Source organism: Sodiomyces alkalinus, assembly GCF_003711515.1.
Source record: "Sodiomyces alkalinus F11 unplaced genomic scaffold SODALscaffold_7, whole genome shotgun sequence".
Lineage (NCBI taxonomy): Eukaryota > Fungi > Ascomycota > Sordariomycetes > Glomerellales > Plectosphaerellaceae > Sodiomyces > Sodiomyces alkalinus.
In genome coordinates, this window is record NW_021167085.1 from 799,182 (window position 1) to 824,985 (window position 25,804).

The 25,804-nt window shown below is 54.8% G+C and overlaps 9 protein-coding genes across 9 annotated transcripts; 5 read left to right on the forward strand and 4 right to left on the reverse strand.

Moving 5' to 3' along the window:
- Window positions 1-254: 254 nt before the first annotated feature.
- Window positions 255-3,386, forward strand: SODALDRAFT_379751 (hypothetical protein; the record flags this gene model as incomplete). Its single annotated transcript, XM_028615065.1, has 6 exons — window positions 255-286; window positions 400-420; window positions 516-722; window positions 875-926; window positions 1,035-1,303; window positions 1,350-3,386. 6 exons carry the CDS (start codon window positions 255-257, stop codon window positions 3,019-3,021), a joined length of 2,253 nt encoding a protein of 750 aa, XP_028465083.1. The 3' UTR covers window positions 3,022-3,386.
- Window positions 3,387-4,169: 783 nt separating this feature from the next.
- On the forward strand, window positions 4,170-6,327 carry SODALDRAFT_345136 (26S proteasome subunit P45 family protein). Its single transcript, XM_028613193.1, has 5 exons — window positions 4,170-4,588; window positions 4,685-4,992; window positions 5,049-5,127; window positions 5,217-5,673; window positions 5,742-6,327. Exons 1-5 carry the CDS (start codon window positions 4,378-4,380, stop codon window positions 5,860-5,862), a joined length of 1,176 nt encoding a protein of 391 aa, XP_028465084.1. The 5' UTR covers window positions 4,170-4,377; the 3' UTR covers window positions 5,863-6,327.
- Window positions 6,328-6,720: 393 nt separating this feature from the next.
- Window positions 6,721-9,412, reverse strand: SODALDRAFT_379753 (hypothetical protein). The gene is made up of 11 exons (XM_028615066.1): window positions 9,212-9,412; window positions 9,044-9,127; window positions 8,903-9,003; window positions 8,742-8,812; window positions 8,640-8,653; window positions 8,411-8,514; window positions 7,900-7,924; window positions 7,794-7,854; window positions 7,415-7,452; window positions 7,067-7,118; window positions 6,721-7,027 (listed from the first exon to the last, which is right to left on the reverse strand). The coding sequence occupies exons 1-11, from the start codon at window positions 9,268-9,270 to the stop codon at window positions 6,851-6,853; spliced, it is 786 nt and encodes a 261-aa protein (XP_028465085.1). The 5' UTR covers window positions 9,271-9,412; the 3' UTR covers window positions 6,721-6,850.
- SODALDRAFT_334364 (glucosamine-fructose-6-phosphate aminotransferase) lies at window positions 9,246-12,720 on the forward strand. The gene is made up of 5 exons (XM_028612187.1): window positions 9,246-9,417; window positions 9,769-9,839; window positions 10,055-10,286; window positions 10,497-12,070; window positions 12,185-12,720. Exons 1-5 carry the CDS (start codon window positions 9,413-9,415, stop codon window positions 12,403-12,405), a joined length of 2,103 nt encoding a protein of 700 aa, XP_028465086.1. The 5' UTR covers window positions 9,246-9,412; the 3' UTR covers window positions 12,406-12,720.
- Window positions 12,721-12,843: 123 nt separating this feature from the next.
- On the reverse strand, window positions 12,844-14,320 carry SODALDRAFT_313347 (proteasome component PRE4). The gene is made up of 3 exons (XM_028609231.1): window positions 14,154-14,320; window positions 13,930-14,077; window positions 12,844-13,837 (listed from the first exon to the last, which is right to left on the reverse strand). The coding sequence occupies exons 1-3, from the start codon at window positions 14,181-14,183 to the stop codon at window positions 13,203-13,205; spliced, it is 813 nt and encodes a 270-aa protein (XP_028465087.1). The 5' UTR covers window positions 14,184-14,320; the 3' UTR covers window positions 12,844-13,202.
- Window positions 14,321-14,656: 336 nt separating this feature from the next.
- SODALDRAFT_334368 (hypothetical protein) lies at window positions 14,657-16,284 on the forward strand. The gene is made up of 3 exons (XM_028612188.1): window positions 14,657-15,353; window positions 15,446-15,760; window positions 15,860-16,284. The coding sequence occupies exons 1-3, from the start codon at window positions 14,847-14,849 to the stop codon at window positions 15,965-15,967; spliced, it is 930 nt and encodes a 309-aa protein (XP_028465088.1). The 5' UTR covers window positions 14,657-14,846; the 3' UTR covers window positions 15,968-16,284.
- On the reverse strand, window positions 16,096-18,116 carry SODALDRAFT_334369 (hypothetical protein). Its single transcript, XM_028612189.1, has one exon. The coding sequence runs from the start codon at window positions 17,947-17,949 to the stop codon at window positions 16,435-16,437; it is 1,515 nt and encodes a 504-aa protein (XP_028465089.1). The 5' UTR covers window positions 17,950-18,116; the 3' UTR covers window positions 16,096-16,434.
- A 354-nt stretch (window positions 18,117-18,470) lies between these two features.
- SODALDRAFT_334370 (3-beta hydroxysteroid dehydrogenase/isomerase) lies at window positions 18,471-20,179 on the forward strand. Its single transcript, XM_028612190.1, has one exon. The coding sequence runs from the start codon at window positions 18,618-18,620 to the stop codon at window positions 19,776-19,778; it is 1,161 nt and encodes a 386-aa protein (XP_028465090.1). The 5' UTR covers window positions 18,471-18,617; the 3' UTR covers window positions 19,779-20,179.
- A 1,182-nt stretch (window positions 20,180-21,361) lies between these two features.
- SODALDRAFT_279661 (rho-type GTPase-activating protein) lies at window positions 21,362-25,124 on the reverse strand (the record flags this gene model as incomplete). Its single annotated transcript, XM_028608180.1, has 4 exons — window positions 21,362-21,829; window positions 21,910-23,924; window positions 24,029-24,725; window positions 24,828-25,124. The coding sequence occupies 4 exons, from the start codon at window positions 25,122-25,124 to the stop codon at window positions 21,362-21,364; spliced, it is 3,477 nt and encodes a 1,158-aa protein (XP_028465091.1).
- Window positions 25,125-25,804: the final 680 nt, after the last annotated feature.

The following is a 25,804-nucleotide window of genomic DNA, read 5'->3' on the forward strand; positions in this document are numbered from 1 at the left end:
ACTCCTCATCAATCCGCCGCATAGCCAATCGTCGCGTATCTTACTGTATTTCCAAGCCCGACGCGTCCGTTGCCGAATGATAACGCGCTAAACGTTTAGAGTGCAGCGGGTTCAGGTACGGTAAGGTACCTAAGGAAGGTAAGTAGGTACCTGAAAAAGCGGGAGGGATGCTGGTCCAATCAATCCAATCAACGTTAGGCAATATACAAACGACTTCCGGACCGTCCCTCCTCCGAACAGTGGGAGACGCATTGATGGTTGAACCCATTCATTCCATTCCATTCTCGTCACTTGATTCTCAACTCCACACGCCAATGCTGCAAGCCTAAGGTGAGGTAAACTCCTCGCTCATCTCCCTCGCTGCAAGGTACTTCGTACAAGTTCTGTGGTCTTCCAAAGCTTCCACAGCAACCTGTCCGTGTCACAGAATTGCCGACAAGCGAACTAAACCAAGGTACCTTTACCTTAATTAGGTAAGTTAGGTCCGGAACATTACTCCATAAGACTGACTACAGACCCGGCGTGCCACACCGGTCCACACCCAGCTTCCTTTCCAAGTCGCTTAAGCCCCTGGATTCAGCATCGACCAATCTAGCGCGTGTTGAATTCATTGAGCTCTTACGATACAAAAACATACTTGTCTACCTAATCAAATTGCGGATTTCCTTTCAGAGCTACTTTCGCACTCAGTACAACACGCACTATCGCTCCCTTCGCAAACTGTTGTTCCTACCTTATTCCATACATTAGTTTCGTTCCATATCGTCTCCCTCCAGGAAAAAAGCCCGTTCTCGAGCCGCAAAACCAGCTATACGGATACTTATAGAACCCGATACGTTCATTCATTCTGTTATTCGTTCCTTCGCCCAGCCAGTAACGCTCGCATCGTTGCTTTCTTTCTTTGCCTCAACTCAATTGCGGCGCAGGTTTACGTCCCGTCCTACGAGAGATCCAGTTCATTGGAAATAATCATTTTCTTGTCCTCATACATACTCGGTCGGCTTGCTTCTTTTTGCGCTTGCCTCTTTTAATAGAATCCCAACCAAATCGCCGTTCGTCTGGATCACTCGGCTTATACCACCTGCCTACCGATTCCTGCCGCTCTCGTCCCTGCCGTCACCCCGTCTACCACTCTGAAACATCAACATTCCGAACCAACCAAACCATTCCAGATCCTCGAATCTCACGTTGCTCGGGGACACCCTCCCAGCCTACGTACTAGTCGGCTTGGAAGCAACTCTCCTTCAAGAACCGACAAAACCCCTCGCTTCCCAGCCATAGGTCTCGACGTAACATTCATTGTGTACCACGTATCACAGGTCCTACCACCATCATTTCATGGAAATGAGTTCCGCCGAACCTCCTTCGGTGCGCTGCGAGTCGCCCTCGCCTGAGATCACTCCTACCCCCGCCATCGGGGCTTGTCCGAATCTCTCACGCTGCGTATCCACCGCTTCCGACCTCTCCCATGGCTCCGGTTCAGAGTTCGCCACGCGGGATTCCCTCGGCAGCGACGCTTTCTCTCGACAATCCTCCGCGAGCTATGGCCGTCGCTCCGACGTCAGCTTTGCCTCCTCCCGCCAGTCTACACATAGCGATGGCAGCCGGCCCAGTCGTCGCCGCGGGTACATGCGTCCGCAGGGTACCGCTTTCGCTGCCAGTGCGCAGTCGCGCGAGAGCGTCCTGAGCCTGGGCAGCATTGCCCATCTACAGTACTACTTTGCCAGGACAGGCTTGCTCGACGGAAAAGGTGCGCAGCTGCAGCGCAAGAATAAGCAGAACCGAGCGACCTTGGACCTCTCGGCTCTGGACACCTCGACGTCGTCGTCGTCGTCGTCGTCGTTGTTGTTGTCGTTGTCGTCGTCATCGCTATCGCCTCGTGTGGCTGGCTCTGATGTCGATTCGTCGTACGCTTCCATGGGGAGCAGTCCCGAACTCGCCGCCTCTGGGTTCGGATCTGGTCCCTTGGTCGAATCGCCAATTGAAGAGCCCTACTACTCCGACGAATTCGATGAACCCGACCCTGACATGCCACCTCCCACCACCAGCACCTATATCCATCGAGAAAAACCGGTGCCTCCACCGCCGACCGTCGAAGAGCTCAAGTCGGACCTCACAGGCTCCCTAGAGAAAGCCGCCGAGGCGCTCAAAGATGCCCGAGATCGCAAGGACGGCCCGCGGGACGTAGGAGAAGGGACAAGCCAGCCGGCGCCAGCGACGGAAAGCCCACGATCCCATCATGCGCGGCAAAAATCCAAGGCAATGGGGTGGTACGAGCTTCAAGGCATGCACATCCTCGACGTGACGACCCTCGCCATCCGGGCCGCCAAGATGTACTACACCGCCCACGAGCAACCGGAGCGACTCGACTCCATCAAGTCCGAACGCCAGATCCGCGCCGAACTCTTTTCCGTCATGGAGACGCTAAAACAAATGGCCACCCGTCGTTGGGCCGGCGGCATCCGCGACGACGAGCTCGCCAACCTCGAGACCTGGATCCGGAGTCTCTTCGACATGCTCAAGCAAGAGGACGAGATGGAAGAAGCGGAGCGGGCGGAGCGCGCCGGTTGGATGTGGTTGAAAGGCGACTGGACCGGCAGGGAAACCGAGCGAGAGCTCGCTTTCCTCGCGTCCCTCGCCGTCGATCTGGGCCTCCCACCCCTGCCGGAGTACACACCAGCCGCTGGTCTGGCGGCTGGAGATCTCCCGACGCCGTTCCTGAAAAGCATGCAGAACGGTCTCCGGCTCGTGAAGCTGCACAACGCGGCAGTGAAAAAATCGAAGCGACGGTTCGGCAGTATCACCCCTTTCCACGAGGACACCGAGAAGCCGTACCGCTGCGCGGATAACCTGCGCTACTGGGTCAAAGCTGCGGAACTCCGGTGGGAAGTGTTGCTCAAGGTGGACGCTCTCGGCGTGGTGTGCAACACCGGGCCTCAAGTGTGGACGGACTTTGAGGCTGCGATTTGGAAGTGGTGTCGGAAGGCCCGGGAGGAGATTGCCGCCGAATTGGATGTCTGACGGGCGGGGAAATTGGATGCTGAAACAGAACGCTTGTGAAGTCATGATGATTGATGACGTTGTCCCGCAATACCCCGGAGTCTCGGTTTTATTGCTTTTTCCTGGTCTTGTTTGCTTGTTCGCTGGCCCCCATTCAAACTGGATATCCAGTCATCTTCTGCGCGATTCTATGCTCTTGCTACCTTACTTTCTTGGACATGTTCACGCTGGATGATGCCACTCTACGCTATGAATAGTTTAGAACCTTACTTAGTCTTGCTTGCTGGCTCCGCTAGCTCCATCAGTCCTAGACACTATGTCGTCTGGCGGTCAGAGAACGTAGTCACTCATCGCAGCATTGCTGCCCTTAATACACCACGCTTATGGTCAACTTGCCAATTTCGAGTCGGATAAGAGGCGCTGGGTGCTGGGTGCTGGGTGCTGGGACCGACTTTGGAGAGACAAGATCCTCTGTTTGTACATGGCCATTGACCAAGGGTTTGCTGTATCTTCGCTTTTGACAGGACATGTGCCCACGTTCTCTGGTTTCTTCCCATCGCTGGATCGGATCGAATCATGGGAATACCAGGGACCTTGAAAGAGTGATTTTGTCAAAAGGAACTAGTCTGCGAAAGAGGACGATCTTCTAACGCTCAATCCATCAACTGAGTTGATATACACCTTGATTCCGATGTTAATGCCTTTAGGACTCATGGAAATAGCAAGCATTGTAGCAGTGATGCTGTTGCCTGGATAGTTCTTAAGCAACCAAAAACAAGTCTTGCAGAACAGCTAGGTGGCAAGCAAGATGCCATATCAGTCACCAGAAAACAGAAGCCCAGTACGAGTGTAAAAGAAATCGTATTGAAATTTCGCACTGAAGCGCTTGGTTTACATGTTCAGCACGTCTTCTACGTTAACTAGCAATAGCGGATGATATCAGACGAAGACAAGGGAACTTGCAACTCCCAGAGTCGGAATTACAAAACTCCGAATGCCGAAGCAACAGGTATTCTCACGTGCAAGTTCCCTTGTCAACACCCGCCACAATGAGCCACCATCGAATCCAAAGGTGTCTGACGCCACCCTCACCTACCACCCTAGCCTATGTGGGCCATGCTTTCAGCGATCCACGCAACAGGAGGTACGTACTCTACTAGATGCCTGCCAGCTCCAGTGGGCTTCCTAAATAATCGTCAGTCGACAAGCTCAACACACCCGAAGCCTTGCACTGTTATCGCGACCAGGCCCATCTATCAACGTCTATCTGCCCTTACATTTCAGAATCGACACTCGGAGATACTGCTTCTGACACCCTGACTTAGCGCTGTCGATTCTCCCAGCGAAACGTCCAACGAAGAACCCCAGCCGCCCAGGATGTCGCCGGAGGAGGAGCGAAGACAGGCCCTCGACGCCTACCGGGCCGAGCTCATCAAGTCCAGAGAACTCGAGGCTAAGCTGAAGACCACGCGTTTGGAGATTCGGGAACTGCAAAAGGAGTATGATCGGACCGAAGATGCCATCAAAGCTCTGCAGAGCGTGGGTCAAATAATCGGCGAGGTTCTAAAACAGCTCCCCGACGAGCGATGTGAGTTCTCCTCGTTCCACGCACTCACTGATTGTCTCTGCCGCGCGCATGGTTGGCTAACTAACGGGGTGGCCTTTTGCCTTTTTGCGTCTACAGTCATCGTCAAGGCCTCATCTGGCCCCCGCTACGTTGTCGGATGCCGATCGAAGCTCGACAAGTCCAAGCTGAAGCAGGGCACTCGTGTTGCGTTGGATATGACCACTCTCACCATCATGCGCATGCTTCCCCGCGAGGTCGACCCGCTTGTATACAACATGTCTTTGGAGGACCCTGGCCAAGTCAGCTTCGCTGGTATCGGCGGTCTCAATGACCAGATCCGCGAGCTGCGCGAGGTCATTGAGTTGCCCTTGAAGAACCCAGAGCTTTTCTTACGTGTGGGCATCAAACCCCCCAAGGGAGTTCTTGTGAGTTTCAACTCTCCGGTCTAGCCTAAGCGTAATCGCATACTTACGAAACACAGCTCTACGGACCTCCCGGAACTGGCAAGACGCTGTTGGCTCGGGCAGTCGCTAGCAGCCTGGAGACAAACTTCTTGAAGGGTACGTTTTTTTTCTTTGTCTCCCGTCTCGTGGCTTCATTCCGCAGAGAAGCAGAGAAAACAACTTGTCGGAAACTAATAAACTGGCAGTTGTGTCATCCGCCATCGTCGACAAGTACATTGGAGAGTCGGCACGGTTGATTCGAGAGATGTTTGGCTTTGCCAAGGAGCACGAACCATGCATCATCTTCATGGATGAGATCGACGCCATCGGCGGACGAAGGTTTTCCGAAGGAACCAGCGCGGATCGAGAAATTCAAAGAACTCTTATGGAGCTGCTAAACCAGCTCGACGGTTTCGACTACCTCGGCAAGACCAAGATCATCATGGCCACCAACCGCCCAGATACCCTAGATCCCGCCCTACTTCGTGCCGGTCGTCTGGACCGCAAGATTGAGATTCCTCTTCCCAACGAGGTGGGCCGGTTGGAGATCCTCAAGATCCACGCTGCCGGTGTCGTCACTGAGGGAGAGATTGATTTTGAGAGCGTGGTCAAGATGAGCGACGGTCTCAACGGCGCCGATTTGCGGAACGTGGTCACTGAGGCGTAAGTTTGCTCTGTGTTTTATTTTTAACCCCCCCCCCCCCCCCCAGTACTTAACTGATCTTTTATAGTGGTCTTTTTGCCATCAAGGACTACCGCGACGCCATCAGCCAAGATGACTTCAATAAGGCGGTGCGCAAGGTAGCGGAGGCGAAGAAGCTCGAAGGCAAACTCGAGTATCAGAAACTGTAGAGAGATGACGAGGAATGCAACACATTAACATAATGCTGGTTGAATTGCAAACCGGAAGCTCGCGGCTGGGATGGCCTTCACAAGGGGCGAGGCCAAAGATTCTGGGTGTGACCAGTGGATGAAACATAAAGCCGTGTGAAACTGTACATTACCCCGATCTGTGCCCGAAGAATGGAGTTGGTCGAGAACATGATCAGGAGCGGTATTCGATTGCATGATACGGTCCTCGTACCTTTGCAAGCGTGACTGCATTGCTCTTTAGGGTAGATTAGTTGGGCCGTCCGAACTTGCACGTGCAAAGGGCCACGACTGAGCAACAGATGCATCAAGTCAAGACAGGAAGTACCACTCATGGGAGGCGATAATTCTAGGTAGCGGTACCTAGCGCAGAAGCGGTAAATAGATCGGACTCGGAGACAGCGCATTACTTGATAGAATACAGCTTGAGACACCGCCCACGTGCCGAATCCAGCTATGAGGAACTTAGGTATCACTCAAAATAGGGCCCATCCGCGCCCAAGGGGTGAAAGATATGAACGGCGGCTGTTCCATTTCGGATCTGAGGACATCCAGGGCTGACAAGGAGAAGTTTATGGTAGGCCCGAATCGCTAGGGGTGCCGGCATGCTGACATGCTTACTGTCCGTCAATGGTTGCTCTGACGCTATGCAATTGGCGTCAAGGAAACAAGCACTGACGCTACGTGATAGGCAGGACAAAAGGCAATCCATTCAGCCGCAACCGCAGAAATGTTTCCTGCTTACGGAGTGCGGCTCTCGCCGTCCCATCAGCACAGGCTACTGGGTAGTATGCCGCGATTGCTGACCGGTTTGTTTCTTTGGTGCTTCATCCTCGGCTTGCGTGAAAACGGTCCAAAGACGATTGCCTGATGCGGAAAAGCACCTGCGAATGGCGTAGTCTAAGCCTCCAAGTGGCCTCAAGTAAAAGCAAGCAGGGAACGAGATGCTATTCTTGGAGTTCTTCCCGAGCTAGAGATAACCGGGCAGGGGGGAGACCCCTTTTTTCTGTGGCTGTGACATGGACAACAACGTCGACACGACGATCATGCCAAGTCTAGTAGCACTGTGGCGTTGGAAAGAAGCGCGACGGTGTGACCCCACTCGGTTGCGCATCAGCACTTCGGCCACTACTGTAAGGTAGGCAATCTGTGTGTGCAAAGTGCAGCATCGAAGGGCAAGGGTCACTAGTGTCCGTACTGAGAGCCGGGTTCCCTGGGCATCGAAGATGCGTGCAGCGCTTGATGGGTTGTTCAGTTCAGTTCAGTCGACCAAATCAGCCCCCACTGCTCTGCTCGTAATCTGTATAAGGTATAGGTAGCACCTTTAAGCTAAGCCCTCTGGCAAGTCGGGGGGTGGGTTTGTATTTTTTTCTTCTTTTTCGCGTTGTTTCCTTCGCTTTTCTTCGTTGTTGTTGTTGTAGTAGAAAGACAAACGATCAACGGCCACAAGCTACCTTAGCTTCGTAGGCAAGCGGGGTCTATAAGGTAATCGATAAATCCATGCTGGTTGCCTCTCTTATCTGGCTTTGAGCACGGGGTTTTGCGGTGACTCTGCTCGGGTGGGGGCACGGCCTTGTTGACCAGGGAAAAGGGGGTTCAAAAGTACGCTAAGGGGGGCGAATGCGTAAATACGAAGTTGGAGCAATTGGGACGATGCGACCCCAGACAGGAACAGGTGTGTGTACGGAGAATGTCCCTAAATCGTAGTCCAGGGCACACCCTCCCACACAGAGGATGTATGAAGAAGGAAACAAGCAAATGTCAGAAAATTGACCTGTATTTGGTGTTTTCCTTGTTTCTTTCCTAGAGATCGTTGAGATCCGGTGCCTGGCCCTGTTGCTTGTGTTGGAGGTATGTACGGAGTAAAGAAGCTTGACGAGTGATCGGAGTCCATTGATTGGCAAGGGACACACTTGGGTTGAGGTGCAGCATTCGCCGGCCTCAGGGGCTAGGGCCAGGGACTGGTGCCAGTGCCTGTTGTTCCTTCAGACCAGTACCGGTAGGTATTACCCGTGGCACCGGCCGCTGGGAAGCCGCTGGTTGCCTGTGAGTACCTTACATATGAGATCAGAGGGGGGAGTGTCAGATCGTTAATTACCTCGAGATTCAAATCGTGACGTGGGCTTGATGTTGGTTGACCTTTAAGCTGCGACTACCTGGCCCAACTAAGGCCCCTGGAAGTGCAGCGCACCTTACCTTAGTTACCTAAGGATACTATGCGTAATTACTTTCGAGTAAGGTAGCTTCTTGACCTGATACCAGATAAGGCACCAGACAGGAATCTTTGCTGGACGCATCAAAGCTGAGCCCAGTCTTTACGTTGTCAGTTCCCCTCGTTTGTAAGGGGCATGATGTCAAAACAAAACAACAAACTCCCAAACAACTAAAGTTACTATTGGATTTGGCACTATGGGTGGGACAAAAAAGAAAGAAAGAAAGAAACCCGCCAGGAAAGCTAACAAGTCCGTTTAGATTGGTTTCTTCTGGTTGAACCCCCCTCGAAACCCACCACATATGTCCAGTTACGTACTCTCCTCGATCATCTTGACCGCAATCCGTCGTAAATGCGACATGAAGGCTTCACCGCTTCCTGAACTTCGCACTTTTAGCACGTTGGGGGCGGAATAAGTGTACCTACATAGAAAGAAACATTAAGAGATCAGGTCCATGAATGTATCTGGACTTCTACGCCGTATTTCTGACCGAAGACCTGTGCGGGTAGTGCTTGGCCCGTGTTGACCAAGAATCCGACGGATCACAGGTTCACTTTGACCTCAGAGCAGGCATGCAATGTAGATACATACGAATACTCCGTGGAGCGTTTTTCGAGGTTTGGGCTCCATCAGGTACCGTATCCAAACGGTCGGGGTGATTCGTAGCACCGAGAAAAATGCCGGCTTGACAGTTGACGGTTCGTTGAGGCGATGTTCTTCTGTCATGTTCTTTTCCCCCTTACTGTTTCCGTTACCCGCCAAGTTAACCCCCCATTTAACACGAGGTGCGGAGAATTAGAGGTACGCACTGCGAATGCAACCTTGTGTCCGCTGCAATACTTCGTACCTCGTACGTACTTCGTAGCTTGCAGCACCCGTGCTCTCCGCTTTGAACCCCCCGTGGTCGGGTCTGCAATGCGCCCCTCCTTCTCCCCACTACCCGAACCTACCTGCGCTTGCCTTTCGATTGCTTCGCCAGTCTAGCCCCATGCTTGCCCATCTGAGACGGTAGTCCTTGGACATGCCCATAAAAGCTGTCCAAGCTCCCGCGTTTTCCTTCTTCCTAAGCCTCCATCCCCTTACTATCCCGTTACTTTTTCTCCTTCCCTTCTACATACCTCTCGTCGTCGTCCTGTTCTACTCCTCGATACCCCCTTCCACTGCGAACGACAGCCATCGTCTTACTCTATTCGCACTCTCTCGGTATCATTCGTTCACACCACTATTATTGCCGCCATTACCTTCGTTCGACGACATCCATCGATCTCGAGTCTCTCGCCTTTTCCATCTTCGTACGCAACTCGAAATAATAAGTCAAGATGTGGTATGTATGGGCTTTCCCCTTGTGTTCCTTGCTACACCTTAATGTGTGAAAAGGGGGCATTGCTATCCTTCTATAACACATTCACCCTGTCCCTTTCTCAAGGCTCCTCTACCGGTGCCCCAATTACAGCTTCGGAGCCTCCCTCTGAGGTTCGAGAGGAGTGCGAGAGTCAATAAAAAGGGGAGAGGGGGAGTCGCCCTACCCTCAGTCATGCATGGCACCACACCCGCAGTTGTGTTCGACTCGCACTGCCCAGCTTGCTGCTCACCGCATACCCCTCACTTCGCACTCGCTCGGTTCTCGGAATTTCCCTGCAAACCATCTGTGGCTAATAATCGTTTTTTTCTACAGCGGTATTTTCGGATACGTGAACTACCTGGTGGAGAAGGACCGCAAATTCATCCTCGATACTCTGATTAATGGTGGGTAAAACTGTCCGCCATCGGCTCCCTCCTAATATTCCTAGCGTTGAAAATGCGCTGGATTCCCCTGAATCCGGTTCTTTCATTGCTTTGTCCCTCCTTGAAGCCCCACTAGCTTCGTACCCATAATCATTGTCCCCTCAGCAACTTGCCAATAGCCCGACTGCGCCGCCTCCCCCCGGTGCTGACACTGACGTCTCTGCCCACTCGTCTAGGTCTCTCACGCCTCGAATACAGAGGATACGACTCAGCCGGCCTAGCGATAGATGGTGACAAGAAAAATGAGGTTCTTGCGTACAAGGAGGTCGGCAAGGTCGCCAAACTGAAGCAGCTCATCGAGGAGGCCAAGCCCGACCTTACCTGCGTGTTCGACTCTCACGCCGGTATTGCCCACACCCGCTGGGCTACTCACGGTCCTCCCTCGCGCGTCAACTGCCACCCTCACAGGTACGCTCAATTGCAAAATCACAACAGGCCAACCTCTGAGCTAGTCGTGTCAATTTCCCCGTCTTTCCCCACGGGAATGCGCCCTTGTGCGAAAGACAACGAGAAGGAGGAATGACTCGTGTGGACATTATCGGGTTGCCTTGTTTATTTTATGTTTTTCTGCCGTGCTTCGGGGCTGTAAAAAGCTGCTAACTAAGAGGCTTTCTCTAGGTCTGACGTCAACTGGGAGTTCACCGTCGTCCACAATGGCATTATCACAAACTACAAGGAGCTCAGGACGCTCCTCACATCGAAGGGGTTCAGGTTCGAGACGGACACAGACACGGAGTGCATTGCGAAGCTCACCAAGTATATCCACGATCAGCATCCTACCATTGGCTTCACCGACCTGACCAAGGCGGTGATTCAAGAGCTCGAGGGCGCCTACGGTTTGCTCATCAAATCCGTCCACTATCCTCATGAGGTCGTCGCCGCTCGTAAGGGTTCGCCCCTTGTCATTGGCGTCAAAACTCAGCGTCGCATGAAGGTCGACTTTGTCGACGTGGAATACTCGGATGAGAACGCCGCCCTTCCCGCCGAGGCTGCCTCCCAAAATGTCGCCCTCAAGAAGCAGGACGGTCTGCTCAGCCCTAGCTCTCTCCTTGCCGCTCCCGACAAGTCCCTCCTCCACCGCTCTCAGTCCCGCGCTTTCATGACCGATGATGGCATGCCCATGCCGACCGAGTTCTTCCTTTCGTCCGACCCTTCTGCTATTGTCGAGCACACCAAGAAGGTCCTGTACCTCGAGGACGACGACATTGCCCACATCCACGAGGGTTCCCTCAACATCCACCGCCTCAAGAAGGCGGACGGCAGCTCCAATGTCCGCACCATCCAGACTCTGGAGCTCGAGCTCCAGGAGATCATGAAGGGCAAGTTCGACCACTTCATGCAGAAGGAGATCTTCGAGCAGCCCGAGTCTGTCGTCAACACCATGCGTGGTCGTCTCGACGTCGAAAACAAGGCCGTCACCCTCGGCGGTCTCCGCTCATACATCTCGACGATCCGCAGATGCCGACGGATAATCTTCATCGCCTGTGGTACTAGTTATCACTCGTGCATGGCGGTGCGTGGCGTATTCGAGGAGCTTGTTGAGATCCCCATCGCCGTTGAACTCGCTTCCGACTTCCTTGACCGTGAGGCTCCTGTTTTCCGTGATGATACCTGCGTCTTCGTCTCTCAGTCTGGCGAGACGGCCGACTCGCTCATGGCCCTCAAGTACTGCCTGGAGCGCGGGGCGCTGACCGTTGGTATTGTCAACGTCGTCGGCTCCTCCATCTCCCTGCTCACCCACTGCGGTGTCCACATCAACGCCGGCCCAGAGATCGGCGTCGCCTCCACCAAGGCGTACACCTCCCAGTTCATCGCCATGGTCATGTTTGCCCTGTCGCTCAGCGAAGACCGCGCATCCAAGCAGAAGCGTAGGGAGGAGATCATCGATGGCCTGTCTAGGATCAGCGACCAAATCCGTGACATCCTCACCCAGGACCAGGCCATCAAGGAGCTCTGCTCCAACACCTTCAAGAACCAGAAGTCTCTCCTGCTGCTCGGCCGTGGTAGCCAGTTCTCCACTGCCCTGGAGGGTGCGCTCAAGATCAAGGAAATCTCATACCTCCACTGCGAGGCTGTCATGTCGGGCGAGCTGAAGCACGGCGTGCTGGCTTTGGTCGATGAGGACCTTCCCATCATCATGATCTTGACACGCGACAACATCTTCAAGAAGTCTCTCAACGCTTATCAGCAAGGTATGTGTTTTTGTTTTGGCTGGGCTCTTTTCATCTTCCTGGCTTCTTGCCCGCCGTTACCTCTCGACCGTTTGAGTTGGTTTACTGACTTTTGTCTTTTTTTTTTTTTTGCAGTCATTGCCCGCGGCGGCAAGCCCATTGTTATCTGCAACCCCGACGACCCCGAATTCGAGGCCAGCCAAGCCCAGAAGATCGAGATCCCCAAGACGGTCGACGTCCTTCAGGGTATCCTCAACGTCATTCCCCTGCAGCTCATCGCCTACTGGCTCGCCGTCATGGAAGGGCTCAACGTCGACTTCCCGCGCAACTTGGCCAAGTCGGTGACTGTCGAGTAAATATGGGAAAGAACTACTCCTATCTGTATTCCATAATATTCGCACCAGGAGTCGAAACGAAGGGTGTTTTTATAACGCCTCCCCTTGGCGGATCAAACAAGGAGTTGGGATGCCTTATATGGGACGAGGAACTAGGCAGGCCGGTCCTTGGGTTTTTGTTAATTGTTTTGCTTTGGTCAGATACCTCATTATGTGTTCTGCTTTTCATCATGGGAGAGAGAAAAAGACGGGGGATCGGATATATAGTGGGGGATCGCTCATGTCATCATGTATTACTGGGAAGGAAGACGGTAACGGCTGGATTCGTGGTGGGAGCGTAAATGATAGCGAAAAAAATGATCCATCACCTGATTACTCCCGGGTTCTAATCTCGTCCTTTCGACTCGTAGTTTGGGTCTCGGGTCCTTTTTGACTTGATGAGAACCAAATGTTATTTATGGGGTCTCTGACTTGAGTTGGTCTTGCATTTACTTGATCAATCGGAATTCTGTCATCAGTGAAGCGCTTCTGGTGATGCTCAAAAGTCATCATTGTGTCATGGGCAGTTTGGTTTGTGAGGGAGTCTCATATATTCCCATTTAATGTTACAAGCCCACGGCTCCCTTTTCACGACCATCTACCCTGTAGCCATCTTCTTAGCCGGGGTACGCTTCCTTGGGCCCTGGCAATATGTGTACGTTTGTCACATTATCGAAGCTTCAACTGATGCCACTTGCCTCTGGTCGCTCTCTTCTCCAAAGAACCTTCCGTCCCTCCCCCTTTCTTTCCCCCACAGGACCACCGGGACCACCCCTCCCTTAAGCCGTCTGCGTTCCGTAGCCGCGGATCCTCTCAGCGAAAGCCCAGCTCTGGTTCTCCAGCTTCTCATTCTCCTTGAGGTCGACGCCGTCCTTGGTGACAACGGCGATGCTGTACGAGTCTAGGGAGCGGGCGTCGCGGTAGAAGAGGACCTTCATGCACTGCTTGACGACGTCGACGGCCTGTTCGCGGGTGAGGCGGGCGGCGGCCTCCTCGTCGGGGGCGAAGCGGCGCATGATGGGCTGGGCGAGCATGCTGCCGAAGCCGGTGGCGAGGCTGGGGGCGGAGAAGGTGGTGCCGAGGAGGTCGGCGGCGGCGAGGAAGGGCTTGTCGTCGTCGTCGAGGCCGGCGACGAGGAGGTGGTTCCAGAGCGGGTCGAACTTGGAGCGGCGGGCGTAGAGGAGCTTGGCGAGGTACTTGTGCAGGTTGGCGGCGTTGAGGCGCGCCTTGGGGGGCCCGCCGGCGTCGGAGTCGAGGGAGGGCGCCGAGTAGGACTCGTCGATGGCGAGGGAGGTCAGGTGGCGGTCGAGGTACTGCATGTCGGAGACGTCGCCGCCGAAACCAATGACGGTGGAGTCGGCGAATGTGCGGAGGCGCTTCACGTCGGTGAAGCGGGCGAGGGAGCCGTAGGAAGCTGGGAAACAGCAGCACAGAACCGGGTTAGTGATTATTTGAACTTTGGGGGGTTATTTTGACGAGGCTAAAGGGGGGGGGGGGGAGACAAACCCAGGTTATCTGCGGCGATGACGACGCCTTCGCTGAACTTGATGGCGACGACGGAGGTACCAGTCACGATAGGAGATTGTGTTGCTTGGTTGGGGCCGTTGGGGTTCATGAAGGAGGCATCGTAAGCGCCGTAGACGTCATCTCTGGGCTGTTGGCGGAGGTCAGCATGAGGTTTACGAATAGGAGGACGGACGAGGCTGAAGGGGGGCATGGAGACAACATACGCGACCCCAAGCTTGCGGTCTGTGATCCATTTTTCCGTGTTGTTTGAAAAGAATGGTTTACGAAGAGCCAGCACTTTGCGGTAGGAGGAGATGTAACGGTGAGAAGAAGGATTGGCGAGTGTTGTGGGGAGTTAGTCGGGAGTCGGAAGCTGTGGTTGCAAGTTGGGTTGGAGTGCAAAGCTACCTATGGAGTTGAGGTTGGCTCGTGCAGCTCTGATATGATAGCTTCGTGTCTCGCTGGTGCCTCCGGGCTGTGGTGCAGAGTACGGAGTACGTAAGGTACCTTAGACTTCTGGCTGAATAAGCGGATACCCCACTCGGGGTCACCCAGCTGGGACACAGGCACGCACTGCTGCATTCGGTTCCAGGTTGATGACGCAGGGGGGGTGTCCAGGGGAACGAGAGGTAGGTAGTACCTAACGTGCTCACCAATCTCTACACGTTGAGCATGTACCTTGACGATGAAGCACGGGCAAAACAAACCGGGGTTGGGTAATACGGTCGCATGTCCTTGTGCATCCTTGACACCTGCATAAGGCAACCACACACCACCCTTTGGAAAACAGACGGTCTTCGAGAAAGGATTGAAGATTCGAGGTTCTGAGGATTCATCTCAATCCTGAAAAGCCAAAAGCTAGCATTCCGTCGCCTCAATTTCTCCCTGCTTCGAATTGTTTATTTCGAGATTCAGCTATGTTGACAGCTATCGGCCGGGTGGCGGCGGCACGCGTGCTGGCACGCAGCAACCTGAAGCTTCTGGTCCGAACAACCACGGCCACTACCGCCGCCCCTTTCACCTACCTGAAGCCGACACCGGCCCGAAGCTTCACGACAACACAATGGACGCGTGCTGCGGACGAGGCCGACGACTCGACCAAGTCCGGCGCCTCCAAGAAAGCTACAAAGTCAACAGCATCCCAGGCGGCAAAGAAGGCTGCGAAGCCGAAGTCGAAGCCGAAGCCGAAGCGGAAGCCCAAGAAGAAGGCGGCAAAGAAGAGGACCATGTCGCGGGAGAACCAGCTGAAGCTGGAGATTCGGCATCTCAAGGCTGCCACCCTCCAGGACGCGCCCAAGAAGCTGCCCCAGACGGCGTGGACGGTCTACACTTCCGAGGGCATCGCCCAGGGCATGGGCGCGGTCACCGAGCGCATGAAGCAGCTCAGCATCGAGTACAAGTCTCTCTCCTCATCCGAGCTTGAGGTACGATTTCCTGCTTCTCCCAATGTTTGGACGCGCTTTGTCTGATTATCCGTGCTAACTCTCTTCTTCTCTTCGCTTCTCCCTTCTTTCAGCGCCTCCAAGAAAAGGCCGACGAGAACAAGACCGCGAACCACGAAGCCTACAAGGCATGGTTGCAGCAACATGACCCCGAGACTATCTACGCCGCCAACGCGGCCCGCGCCAGGCTGGACCGCCTGCTCCCCGAAGGCCGCTACAAGAGCTACCGCACTCGCATCCGCGACCCGCGCCTGCCGAAGCGGCCCAGGTCTGCCTACACCCAGTTCTCCCAGGAGCGCTGGGCTACCGGAAACCTCACCGGCAGCCCCCCCGAGCTGGCGAAGGAGATTGCTGCCGAATACAAGGCGCTGCCCGCTTCGGAGAAACAGGTAAACTTTTTTTTTTTTCTCTCTCGTCTTTGTGTTCCTCTTCAGAAACGTGACCGGTGGGGGGAAAGATGTGCGAACGGTAGAGCTGACTCTGGACAGAAATATATTGACCTCGCGGAGGTTGATCGCGAGCGCTACGTGAGGGAAATGGAAATTGTGCTGAATAAGAAAGTCAAGAGCCGTTCTGCCACTCCTCCTTCCCCGTAAGGGCAGCGCGATTCTCCATCGGCACTCCATCGGCACATAATATCTTGTATTACCCCTGACTGGACTCAAAGTTCTTTTCCTGTACTAGCATTTGACGGGGCGGTGGTTAAGGTGGTGAAGTCGCGAAAGTTGGTTGTTGGTTTCTCGGCACTGTTTGATCGGAGAATACTCGTTAATTCTGTCACTCGGGATGGCCGTTTCCATGACGAGGCTGGGATGGTCGACTCCGTTCTATTGTGAAAGGGTGGGTTGCCGGCGAGGAAGCCTAGTATAACTGTATCGATACCAATTTTACCGGATTCATATTTGGCAAAATCGTCAGGGAATATGCTCTTGTTACTCCTCGGTTTCGTCCCAGTTTCCATCCTCGAGAGTCCGTCATGCCGAGAAAGTGAAGAAGTGTCCATAGTTCGTCTATGGGATATTCAAAAAGTCATCCACTCGTTCCCTCAATAGAAATAATCCAATCATGTCCCTTCCATAACCAATACGACCTCCCCGGCAGCGTCTATCCAGGATGCCCGTGCCGTCCTCGACTTCCTATAGCTGGAAGCGTACAGTAAAAAGTAAACGTGTCTGGCGACATGCCCAAAGCAGTAGACACGAACCCAGCGCCAGTCCTCGTCTCTACAGCACCACGTTCCCCATCCGGCAACCCCCTCGCCGCTCACGAACTTGGCCAGCGAGCACCACATCAGCTGGGGAAGGTCATCCGTCCACGCGGAACAGTCGATGAACCAGTACCCTCGCTCAAACGGCGATAGCTGCCGTCGCATCTCGACGGAAGCAAACCGCGACCCCTGTTCTTGAGACGATGGTTGTTGCGAGCACGTGTCGAGATCGGCCGCGAGCTTCTCCAAGTGAGGGGTGACAAAGTCGTCAGGTGTGACGACGTCGTTGGAGACACGGGGAGCCGGGGAGTGAAGCTCCGTCGCGTAAAGGTGGGGAGGGTTGAAGCGCTCGAGATACCTCCGACCCCGTTCGAGAGCGTCGTCCATGGTCAGGCCGAGGCTGCCCTCGCTGGAGCTCCGCAAGAGCCGCGGCGGGGGAGTCATGACATCCTCGCACGCCGCCGCCGTCCCTCTGTGCCGCTTTGGAGGGGCCGGCTCGGAATCCGCTCGGAACCGAAGGGGTGAAAGTGTCCGCTTTCGAGAGGTGACGAAAACGAAACCGGGGACATCATCCGCGACACCTTCGCCATCTTCGAACACGGTGTCTTCGATGACCGTCCCGTTGCCTGCCTCGTGGTCGTGCTCTTCGACGTGAGAAACCTCTAATGGGCGTGGGGGAGTGGCGGGTACAATGCTGCTATCGCTCCGTCCACTCGAGCGGGCACCTGGTCGTGAAAGAACCACGTCGTCGTCGTCTGGCGCCGTGGGAAGAGCGACATCTAGCTCACTTTGGCTGCTGCTGACTTGCGTACTGCAGGCCCGTTCTCGCCGGGAGGAACCCGCCCGAGACGACGACGACGACTGGGATTCGGCCTGGGTGCTCTGGAAATCGCCCAGGAAGTGTTCAATCAAGCGCCTGGGGGACGTAAACCCCGACAACCGGATGTCATTCATCGGGAGAGAGTCGGGAATGGTGCTTGGAGGCGCCAACCAAGAATCCTCCATCTGAGAGCTGCTGCTATCCTGTCTACTAGCCTGCGAGGGTTCCAGCGTTCCTTCTGGTGGCAGCGCAGCCATGCCCACGGTGACGCGCGGTGAGCCCGCGTTATCCAGGACACTGGCGAAGGACAGTTGTGGTGATTCGAGAGAGATGCTACCAGGAAAGCTGGCCTCGCAACCTTGAGCACCAACATCATTCGACGATCTTGGAGTCCGAGATGGCTCTTGGGCCTGCCAACTGCGGGAGATCACTGTTGTCCGCGCACTGGGAATGAAGGCCAGGTAGGCGGATGCTAGTGACCGGTACCGCGCATCGTCGGAAGACATTGCCGGCGCGGTGGCATGCGCCAGGATCTCGACGTTTGGGGTCATGATGACAGCTGTGTATTGTAAGAGACACCAATGTGGCTCATGATCAAAACGCCGGATAGAGAATAAGGTGGAGAGTGAAGAGGCATGTCGATAATCGGAGACTGTTACGGAAACGTTTTATGAGGCGAAGTTGATGGTAAGACGAGTTGAGTTCTAGGGAAAGGTAACTTGATGGAAAATACCAAGATGAAGTACTCCGCAGACGATGTCATGCGGGAGAACTACAATGTACCTTAGGCAGATGCGGCGGCACGGGCTCTCGAGGGTCCCAAGGTGGAGCGTGCCTGGATGCACCCGCCACACGACCCACCTGGGACTTACAATGTAAGGTACCTTACGTGCCGAGCCACAGGCCCTCAACGAACCACTGGATTGGTAAAGGAGCAGAGCAGTAGTGACAACAAGGTACATCGAATACAGCAGGTCAGCAGGTACAGCAGGTACAGCAGGCAAGGTACGTAAGGTAAGGTACCTTTTATTAGGTAGGTAATCATTTTCTGTACCCCAGACCATCACCGACTACAGCTGAAAGTTGGTTGCTCCTTTTCTTCTTATTTTTTCGCCTTTTTTTTCTTACACTTCCTCAATCACAGCCTTGCTCCCCCCCTTTTCAACTCTCCCCCATCTCTTCATCTACCCCCCCTGTCTCCCGCCACCTGCCGCCCATCATGTCCGAGAAACCCGTCACCACGGCGCAAAAAGCACGCGAGCTAGGCCGCGTCCTCGTGATCGGCGGCAACGGCTTCCTGGGCCACCACATCGTCAACCAGATCCTCGACGACCCTCTCTGGGCCGCCTCTCACCTCTCCGTAATCGACCTACGCTGCACCCGAAACCGCCGACCCGACACCGATAAAGTCGCCTACTACGAGGCCAACATTTCCGACGCCGAGAAGGTCCACTCCATCCTCGAACAAGTCAAGCCCGACGTTGTCATCCACACCGCCAGCCCGGCACCACAAGGCGACGACGACATCGCCAAGGACCTCTTCAAGCGCGTCAATGTCGACGGCACCGCCGCCGTCATAGCGGCCTGCCAGCAGGCCGGCGTCAAGGCCCTCGTCTACACCAGCTCGGCCAGCGTCGTCACCGACAACAGCAGCAACACCATCAACGCCGACGAGCGCTGGCCCCTCGTCCGCGGCGACATGCAGCCCGAGTACTACACCGAGACCAAGGCGGCGGCCGAGGAGCTCGTCCTGGCCGCCAACCGCAAGGACCCGCACCCGACCTTCCTCACCACCGCCATCCGGCCCGCCGGCATCTTCGGCGAGGGCGACGGCATGGTGACGCACCAGCTCATCAAGATCTACCGCCAGCGCCGCACCGGCTTCCAGATCGGCGACGGCGAGAACCTCTTCGACTTCACCTACGTCGGCAACGTCGCCCACGCCCACCTCCTCGCCGCGCGCCTCCTCCTCGTCACCCACCGCGCCGGCGCCTCCTCCATCCCGCTCGACTACGAGCGCGTCGACGGCGAGGCCTTCTTCGTCACCAACGACTCGCCCGTCTACTTCTGGGACTTTGCCCGCGCCGTCTGGCGCGCCGCCGGCTCCGACAAGGGCACCGGCCACGTCTGGGCCATGTCCAAGGAGCTCGGCCTCGTCCTCGGCTTCTGCAGCGAGGTCTTCTTCCACATCCTCGGCAAGCCCCCCACCTTCACCCGCCAGCGCTGCACCTATAGCTGCATGACCCGCTACTACAACATCTCCAAGGCCAAGCGCGTCCTCGGCTACCAGCCCATCGTCAGCCTCGATGACGGTATCAAGAGGGGCGTCAGGTGGTTCCTTGAACAGGAGGCCGCCGGTCTAGTTCCTGCAGCCAAATAGATGGGAAATGGGCTTGGTGTTGTGGGGTGTTGGGGGGTGTTGGGGCGCCGCATTAGCTGTTGGGTACTGTCCTTCTCACCCGGGGAAGAAGAAATCTTGTGCTCATACTACATCAGAATCAGAAGAAAAAGGTGGAGAGATGGGGACTGCGGATGTAAACAACGCTCGAGGAGGTGTCTGTCTACCTTCTTGTATAGTCGCGCCTGGAAGCACACGATATCTTCGTCTTTTCTTTTCTTCTCTTCTTTCTTTCTTCCTTTTCTTTCTTCTTTTGTTTTACCTTTCTCTTGTTTCTTTGTTCATACCTCTATATACTTTTATTCTACTGTTTATGAGCGGTTAGGCAAGGTCACAAGAATAAATTCATGGTATAATGATTAACCACAATAAACAATCAGACATCATACCCTAACAAGCAAAAATGTGCATGTTTTTTTCGCCTTCACCATGGGAGAGGGAACTGGTAGGTTTCCTGGCCAAACCAACTTGACTACGGCCATGCTTCACTGCAGGGACTCTCCTATTCCCTTTTGCATGTGTGTCTGTGTGCTTATTGAGTTCTTTTTGGTTCCCACTATGCTCCAGATGGTTTGGTGACCAGTTATTCTTCCCTTCCTCACGCCAACACTATCGCCCTAAGGGGCCCCCTGACCTAGCATCAAAGCACCAAGATATCCCGTGAAGCCAGGTGGTATCCTGACCAACCTCTCGCCAAACCATGCAAGGCACCTTATGGGTGTGTGTCTCCATGATGGAAACACCTTTTGAACCCCCTTCCTCCCTTATCTCCCCAGAAAAGACAAAGCTCACTCCAAGCACTCCAAAATACTCCCATACTGCCTCTGTCTGGGGCATTATGAGGCAAGAAACGAAGCAGAGAAAACAAGAAATGCGGGAGAAAGAAAGAGAAGAGCATGCTGTCTCCTATCCTATACTCCCTGCATCAGAAGAACCAATACTCGTCAAAACCTGTTTTCTTTTACCCCTTCTCCATGAAGGGTGGCGTCTAGGCCACAATGACCAAGCCTCTCTCCCCTTCTGCCCTTCTTCCCCCAACTCCCCTCGCACGTTTTGTGATGCGCATAACCCGACTATTTTCCGGAGGTATCAAGAAAAAACAAAGGTGTTTTGGTCTGGTACGAATTGGGGGTACCAGTCAGGATGCCCAGGAAGACACGAAAAAAAAAAGAAGAAAAAAGAAGAAGAGACTGGAGACGCACTAACAAGATAACAAAGCAGAGTGAAGGAAGAATAACGTAGAGGGAAAAAAAAAAGGAGTCAAAGAAGGGAGGTAAGAGGATTGTCATGATGGCGCCAGTCGTCAGTCTTCCTCAAAACAGGACAAAAGAAAAGAAGAAGAAAATAGAACCAAAAGAACAGCACTTGGCTGTGCCATCCATGATAAGAAGGCTGGAAACGCCACACTGATGCAAAAAAAGGCCGGCTCTCTGCAAGAAGGAAAATCACCAAACCCACCAGTACCTCAAGTACTGTATGGGTAGGACATTGTGCCATTTTTGTCTTCTCCTTTCGTTTTTATATGCGCGCGGAGCAAGTGTCGTTCTTAAGATGGATGGTCGCATTCACGTGTTACCGCCCACTCCAACTCCACCATTCTGCCGTCCCCATGCCGAATTGCGCCATTCTTTCCGCTGGTTGCCGTCAGCATGGTCAATATGCGGCTCCGAGTGGCTTCTGTAGGCGGTGTTGTGGGTGGGATCGCTAGGCCCCCTCAAGAACTGCGGCGGCGTTCCCAAGCCCGGGTTGCTGTTGTTGTTGGTGCTGTTGTTGTTGTACGGCATCAGAGGGTCCTGGACAGGCCGGACACTGCTCGCCTGTGTGAAGGCGGCAGGGTCTGTGTCGACCCGAGTGGGCGGTGGTCGAGACGAGTTGTCCTGACGGTTATGTACCTCGCTGACTTCCCCGTACGCTGGTCTTTGGCCCATCCGGTCTTGGAATCGCTTCAGGATCTCCTTGGTCGAGAGGTCGGCATTGGCACCACCACTAATCACAGATGGGTCTTCCATCAGTCGCATCACCTCCTCCGGGACCTACAAGGGCATTGTTCGTCAGCGGGGCAAAGTAAAAGAGGGAAAAAGTGTTGCGTGTAAAAACACACGTATAAACTTACCAAACACATCTCCTCAATGTGAGTAATCAACTCCTCCACAGCGGAAATCGCCCACATGTGATCAGTGTCCAAGGCGAGCGTCTTGGAACTCGTGTACAGGATATTGGGCGTAATGACGGTGGAGAGGTTCTTAATGTCCATCCTGGACCCGGCTTCCTCGTCCACCTGATGGAAGGAGCCAGCCCACTTCAGGAAGCAGAACAAAATCTCCATGCAGTCCCGGTGCGCCTTGGGGAGCAGGCAGCAGGTCAGATGCAGGCACTGCCGTCGCCGCTCGGCGTCCGGGATCTTGGCCACGGCGAGCCACAGGCGGAAGAGCCTGTGCGTGAGCAGGGGGTCCGGCAGGTCGCGGAGATAGCGCTTGAGCAGGGCCGCGATCTGGATGACATTCTGCTCCGTCAGGTTGGCGCTCTCGCATCCGTCCCTGTCGATCCTCTCGATCAGTTCCGTCGCCTTCTTGATGTTGCCGTTCTTTCGGAACACCCCTTCCACCGAAAGGTCCATGCCCTTCATCGACCTGATCAGGTCATCGATGATGGCGGGGATCTTGAGCGCGCCCGGTCCAACCCCGTCCGTCGACTCGGCCCCGTCCTTCTCAATGATGACTTCGAGCGGCACACGGAAGACGCCCTTCTTCTTGTTGTTCTTCTGTCGGTCGTTCTTGAACGCCTTCCCCAGGTTCTTCCAGAAGGTGGGCGGCTTCTTCGATTCGATGAAGCTCAGCAACTCGTCTAGTGAGAATTCGTTTTCCACGTAAGGGTGCATGATCAGCACAGCCAGGTGCCGAACGTTGAAGTATTCGAGACCGGAGAGCTCCGAGAAGAACTTCCTGCCGCCCATGCGCGGTGCCTGATCGCCGGGACGCAAATCTCCGTGGCGGCCCTCCGACCGGGACCGTTGGAGAGCGAAGGAGGTACCTGATGCCGGAGTTCGGAAAGGGTCCTGGCGTCCGGGCTGGTTGTGTTCCCGGACCTGTTCCGCGGCGGCGATTCGGGGAATGTCGTCGAGCGTCAGCGCATCCTGGTGGCCGAACATCATGTCGTTCGTCCCGCCGGGTGAGAGTCCTGCGCCATCCATGTTGCCCGCGGGGCCGCCGCGAGCCTCCTCCGTCCCTTCCTGGACGCCCTGGCCATCCTGGCCTTCGAGAACCCGCGACGTGCGAGCTTTCCTGAAGCTTGCCGACAGGTGTTTGTCGAGCCGGGTGCTTCGCAGGCGACGGACGTCATTCAGAGTGTTCTCGTACGACGACTCTCGGTGGTGCTCGGATGAGCCGCTCGCATACGACTTGGATCGCGAATCGGACTTCAAGGGGTGAGCTACATCCTCAGCCTCGCTGGCAGCCGCTCGCTCGCCTTCCGTGGCATACCCGTTCGACCGAGGGTCCAGGTCTTGGCGCGAGAGAGCTCCACTGCTCTTCAGGATATCCAATAGCCTTGCTAGCGCGACCTTGAGGAGAAAGACGTATTGTTGCAGTTTGGTAATGTGTTCGAAGGGATGCATGTCCTCCGCGTCGATGCTGATGCAGTTGCTGCAGTAGATCTTTCTGTCGAAGGCGTTGTACCGGGCATCTTCGAGCTGGCGCCCCAACTCGACGTTGCACCTCGCGCACTTGACGCAGGCAATATGCCATCGCCTGTCCTTGTTGAGGGCGCACTCGTCCTCGACGGATTTGGTGCAGAGCGCGCAATGATCCGAGTCTTTTGCTGAGAGGCGCGGGGAGCTCGTCAGGACTTGAAAAGACGGGTCGTCGGGCTTGAGCGACTCCAAATGGCTTAAATCATCGAGGAACTGATAGATGCCGTCGGAACTGTTCGATTCGCGCTCGAGTCTCAAGGCTCCTTGCAGACAGATCCGGATGAGGAGCTTCAGATAATGGGCGAGGCCGGTGACCAAGGTGAGGAGTTCCTGTGTAACGCCAAGCTTGCGAGCCCCTGTGTCCTGCGTTTTGGACAGGAGCGAAAAGAAGGAAACGATTTTTTTGCAGAGCAGCTTGGCCTCCCGACCATATGACAGGCCTAGAAAGAAAGAAAGAAAGAAAGAAAAAATCACAAGTTAGCGCCAGGGTGGGCAAGGTGGAAACAAAGCTGAAGCGGTCACCACGTGGAAATGGGCTTCGTACCCTTGATCTCTGACCGATGCATGGTCATATCAAGCTGGTCGGCGGCGGTGAAGAGCACCTCGACGTGCCAGATGAACTTCTTAGCCACCAAGACGCCGTCGACGTAGGCTCCGTTACTAACGTGAAGCAGCATGTCCGAGATGCACGCTGCCGAGGATTCTTCAAAAGTAGACAGGACGCTCCAGATACGATAGACCTTCTCCTCCATCCGCTCTTCTTCTTCGCGTATGCTGTCCCGGACGGCATCGTCGTCGGAGTCCATGATGGCTCTTTCGGCTTCGGCCGAGGAGGATAGTCGTACGTTCCAGAACTTGTGGATCATGTAGCATTCCGGATGCCAGTGTTGGTTCTGTCCGTTTCGGAAGATCTCGACGAACTGCTTGAGGATGGAGGTGTGGCAGCCATTGCAGCGTTGGGCGAACTGGGTCGAGTAGTGGAAGTGGCAGTAGACGTTGCCGTCGTGCTCGTAGTAGCTATCTTGTGCCCCGAAGACGGTCGGGCACAGGGAGCAGGTGAAATGGTTGACGTGATACTTCCGATCCAGCGCCGTGATGTACGAACCTCTGAGGGCGCCTCCACACTGGAAACACAGCAAACCGAGGCGTCGGAAGTAGTCGGTTTCGCAAAGGGGGTACTGGCCTTCGCCATCGTTGTCGTCGGCCGGGAAGAACTTGGAAGCTACAATTTGACCGCAGTCCTGGCAAGGTGCGTACATGTTAGAAAACAAGAGTCCCGGTAGTCTGGATAGGTGCGCGCGGTCTTCTCCTTGCTGTCTGTTTTGGTTGTTTTGGGCTCTTACTCGACACTTAAAACAGTCCAAATGGAATGTCCCGTCCAACGCGCGCACAAACTGGCCTGTCAAAGGCTCGCCGCATTTTTTGCATATTCTTTGCGGACCGCTCGCCGATCGACCGCTCCGATGTCTGGATCTGTTTCGTTCGCCGCTACGCCGCGTATCGTCGTCGGGAGGGGGGATGTTGTTGGGGGATTTGCGGCCGGGGGACTCGGAGGGGGGAGGGTAGAGGACACTGTTGTCTGGTGTTTGTCGGCCGCCATTTGCCCAGCCCCTGTTGTCCATGGGATAACCAGGACTCATCACTGCGGGGTGGTTGTGGCCGAGGAACCGGTCGTCGGCCGGCCTTGTATCGTGACCCGAGGCCATTCCGGGACCGTTCTGTTTTCTCAATCAATGTATCGACGCACGATCCTCCAACTGCACTCGCCAACCAAAGGGGGTGAGGTGCTATATGTGTACCCTGTCAGCCTCTTGTGCCAAACAGAGGGGTGGACAGAGAAATATCGGTCGTCATCAGCTCCGGCGTTTGTTTGCTGAACACGTAGAGGGCAAATAAGGAAACCCGAAAGGACCTTGTAAGTTTTTGTGCTGTGATGTTCGCGTTGCGGTGAAACTAGGAGAGGCGAAGCCCCCCAAAAAGGCGTAGAAAGGAAGAAGAAGAAAAGAAAGAAAAAAAGGAAGAAGAGAGAGGGGGGAATAGGGCAAGTGACTGTAGGAATGTTCAAGAGAATGTGCCCAGGACAACGACTGAGCGCCAACTTGTTTTGGTCGCGTTGGTCGATGGGTTTATTCAATCATTCGGTCGGCCAGGTCAGTATCGTCATTTGAAGGCGCACGCGACAGTGGTGACGCCACGATAGGAGAAGAATGGAGATGCGTGTCGAGACGATGAATGCATCAGCTGGGAAGAAGTAACAACGGCGTTGGTAGGTCGAAGCGATAAATGAGTGAGGGTCGGGGTGTAGGAGGAGGAGGAGGAG

Bases quoted from the DNA above. Each gene is read 5' to 3' on its own strand.
- SODALDRAFT_334370 (XM_028612190.1), top strand. From the start codon at position 18,618: ATGTCCGAGAAACCCGTCACCACGGCGCAAAAAGCACGCGAGCTAGGC.
- SODALDRAFT_379753 (XM_028615066.1), bottom strand. From the start codon at position 9,270: ATGGCTGTCGTTCGCAGTGGAAGGGGGTATCGAGGAGTAGAACAGGAC. The intron at 7,855-7,899 runs GTGCCACGGGTA...AAGGAACAACAG, and splicing joins CAGCGGCTTCCCAGCGGCCG to GCACTGGCACCAGTCCCTGG. The intron at 7,028-7,066 runs GTGACCCTTGCC...TTGCACACACAG, and splicing joins GGCTCTCAGTACGGACACTA to ATTGCCTACCTTACAGTAGT.
- SODALDRAFT_334369 (XM_028612189.1), bottom strand. From the start codon at position 17,949: ATGACCCCAAACGTCGAGATCCTGGCGCATGCCACCGCGCCGGCAATG.
- SODALDRAFT_313347 (XM_028609231.1), bottom strand. From the start codon at position 14,183: ATGGATCACAGACCGCAAGCTTGGGGTCGC. The intron at 14,078-14,153 runs GTATGTTGTCTC...CTCCGCCAACAG, and splicing joins GACCGCAAGCTTGGGGTCGC to CCCAGAGATGACGTCTACGG. The intron at 13,838-13,929 runs GTTTGTCTCCCC...GCTGTTTCCCAG, and splicing joins CATCGCCGCAGATAACCTGG to CTTCCTACGGCTCCCTCGCC.
- SODALDRAFT_345136 (XM_028613193.1), top strand. From the start codon at position 4,378: ATGTCGCCGGAGGAGGAGCGAAGACAGGCCCTCGACGCCTACCGGGCC. The intron at 4,589-4,684 runs GTGAGTTCTCCT...TTGCGTCTACAG, and splicing joins ACAGCTCCCCGACGAGCGAT to TCATCGTCAAGGCCTCATCT. The intron at 5,128-5,216 runs GTACGTTTTTTT...ATAAACTGGCAG, and splicing joins GGAGACAAACTTCTTGAAGG to TTGTGTCATCCGCCATCGTC.
- SODALDRAFT_334364 (XM_028612187.1), top strand. The intron at 9,840-10,054 runs GTGGGTAAAACT...CCACTCGTCTAG, and splicing joins CCTCGATACTCTGATTAATG to GTCTCTCACGCCTCGAATAC. The intron at 10,287-10,496 runs GTACGCTCAATT...GGCTTTCTCTAG, and splicing joins GTCAACTGCCACCCTCACAG to GTCTGACGTCAACTGGGAGT.
- SODALDRAFT_334368 (XM_028612188.1), top strand. From the start codon at position 14,847: ATGTTGACAGCTATCGGCCGGGTGGCGGCGGCACGCGTGCTGGCACGC. The intron at 15,354-15,445 runs GTACGATTTCCT...CCCTTCTTTCAG, and splicing joins TCTCCTCATCCGAGCTTGAG to CGCCTCCAAGAAAAGGCCGA. The intron at 15,761-15,859 runs GTAAACTTTTTT...GACTCTGGACAG, and splicing joins TGCCCGCTTCGGAGAAACAG to AAATATATTGACCTCGCGGA.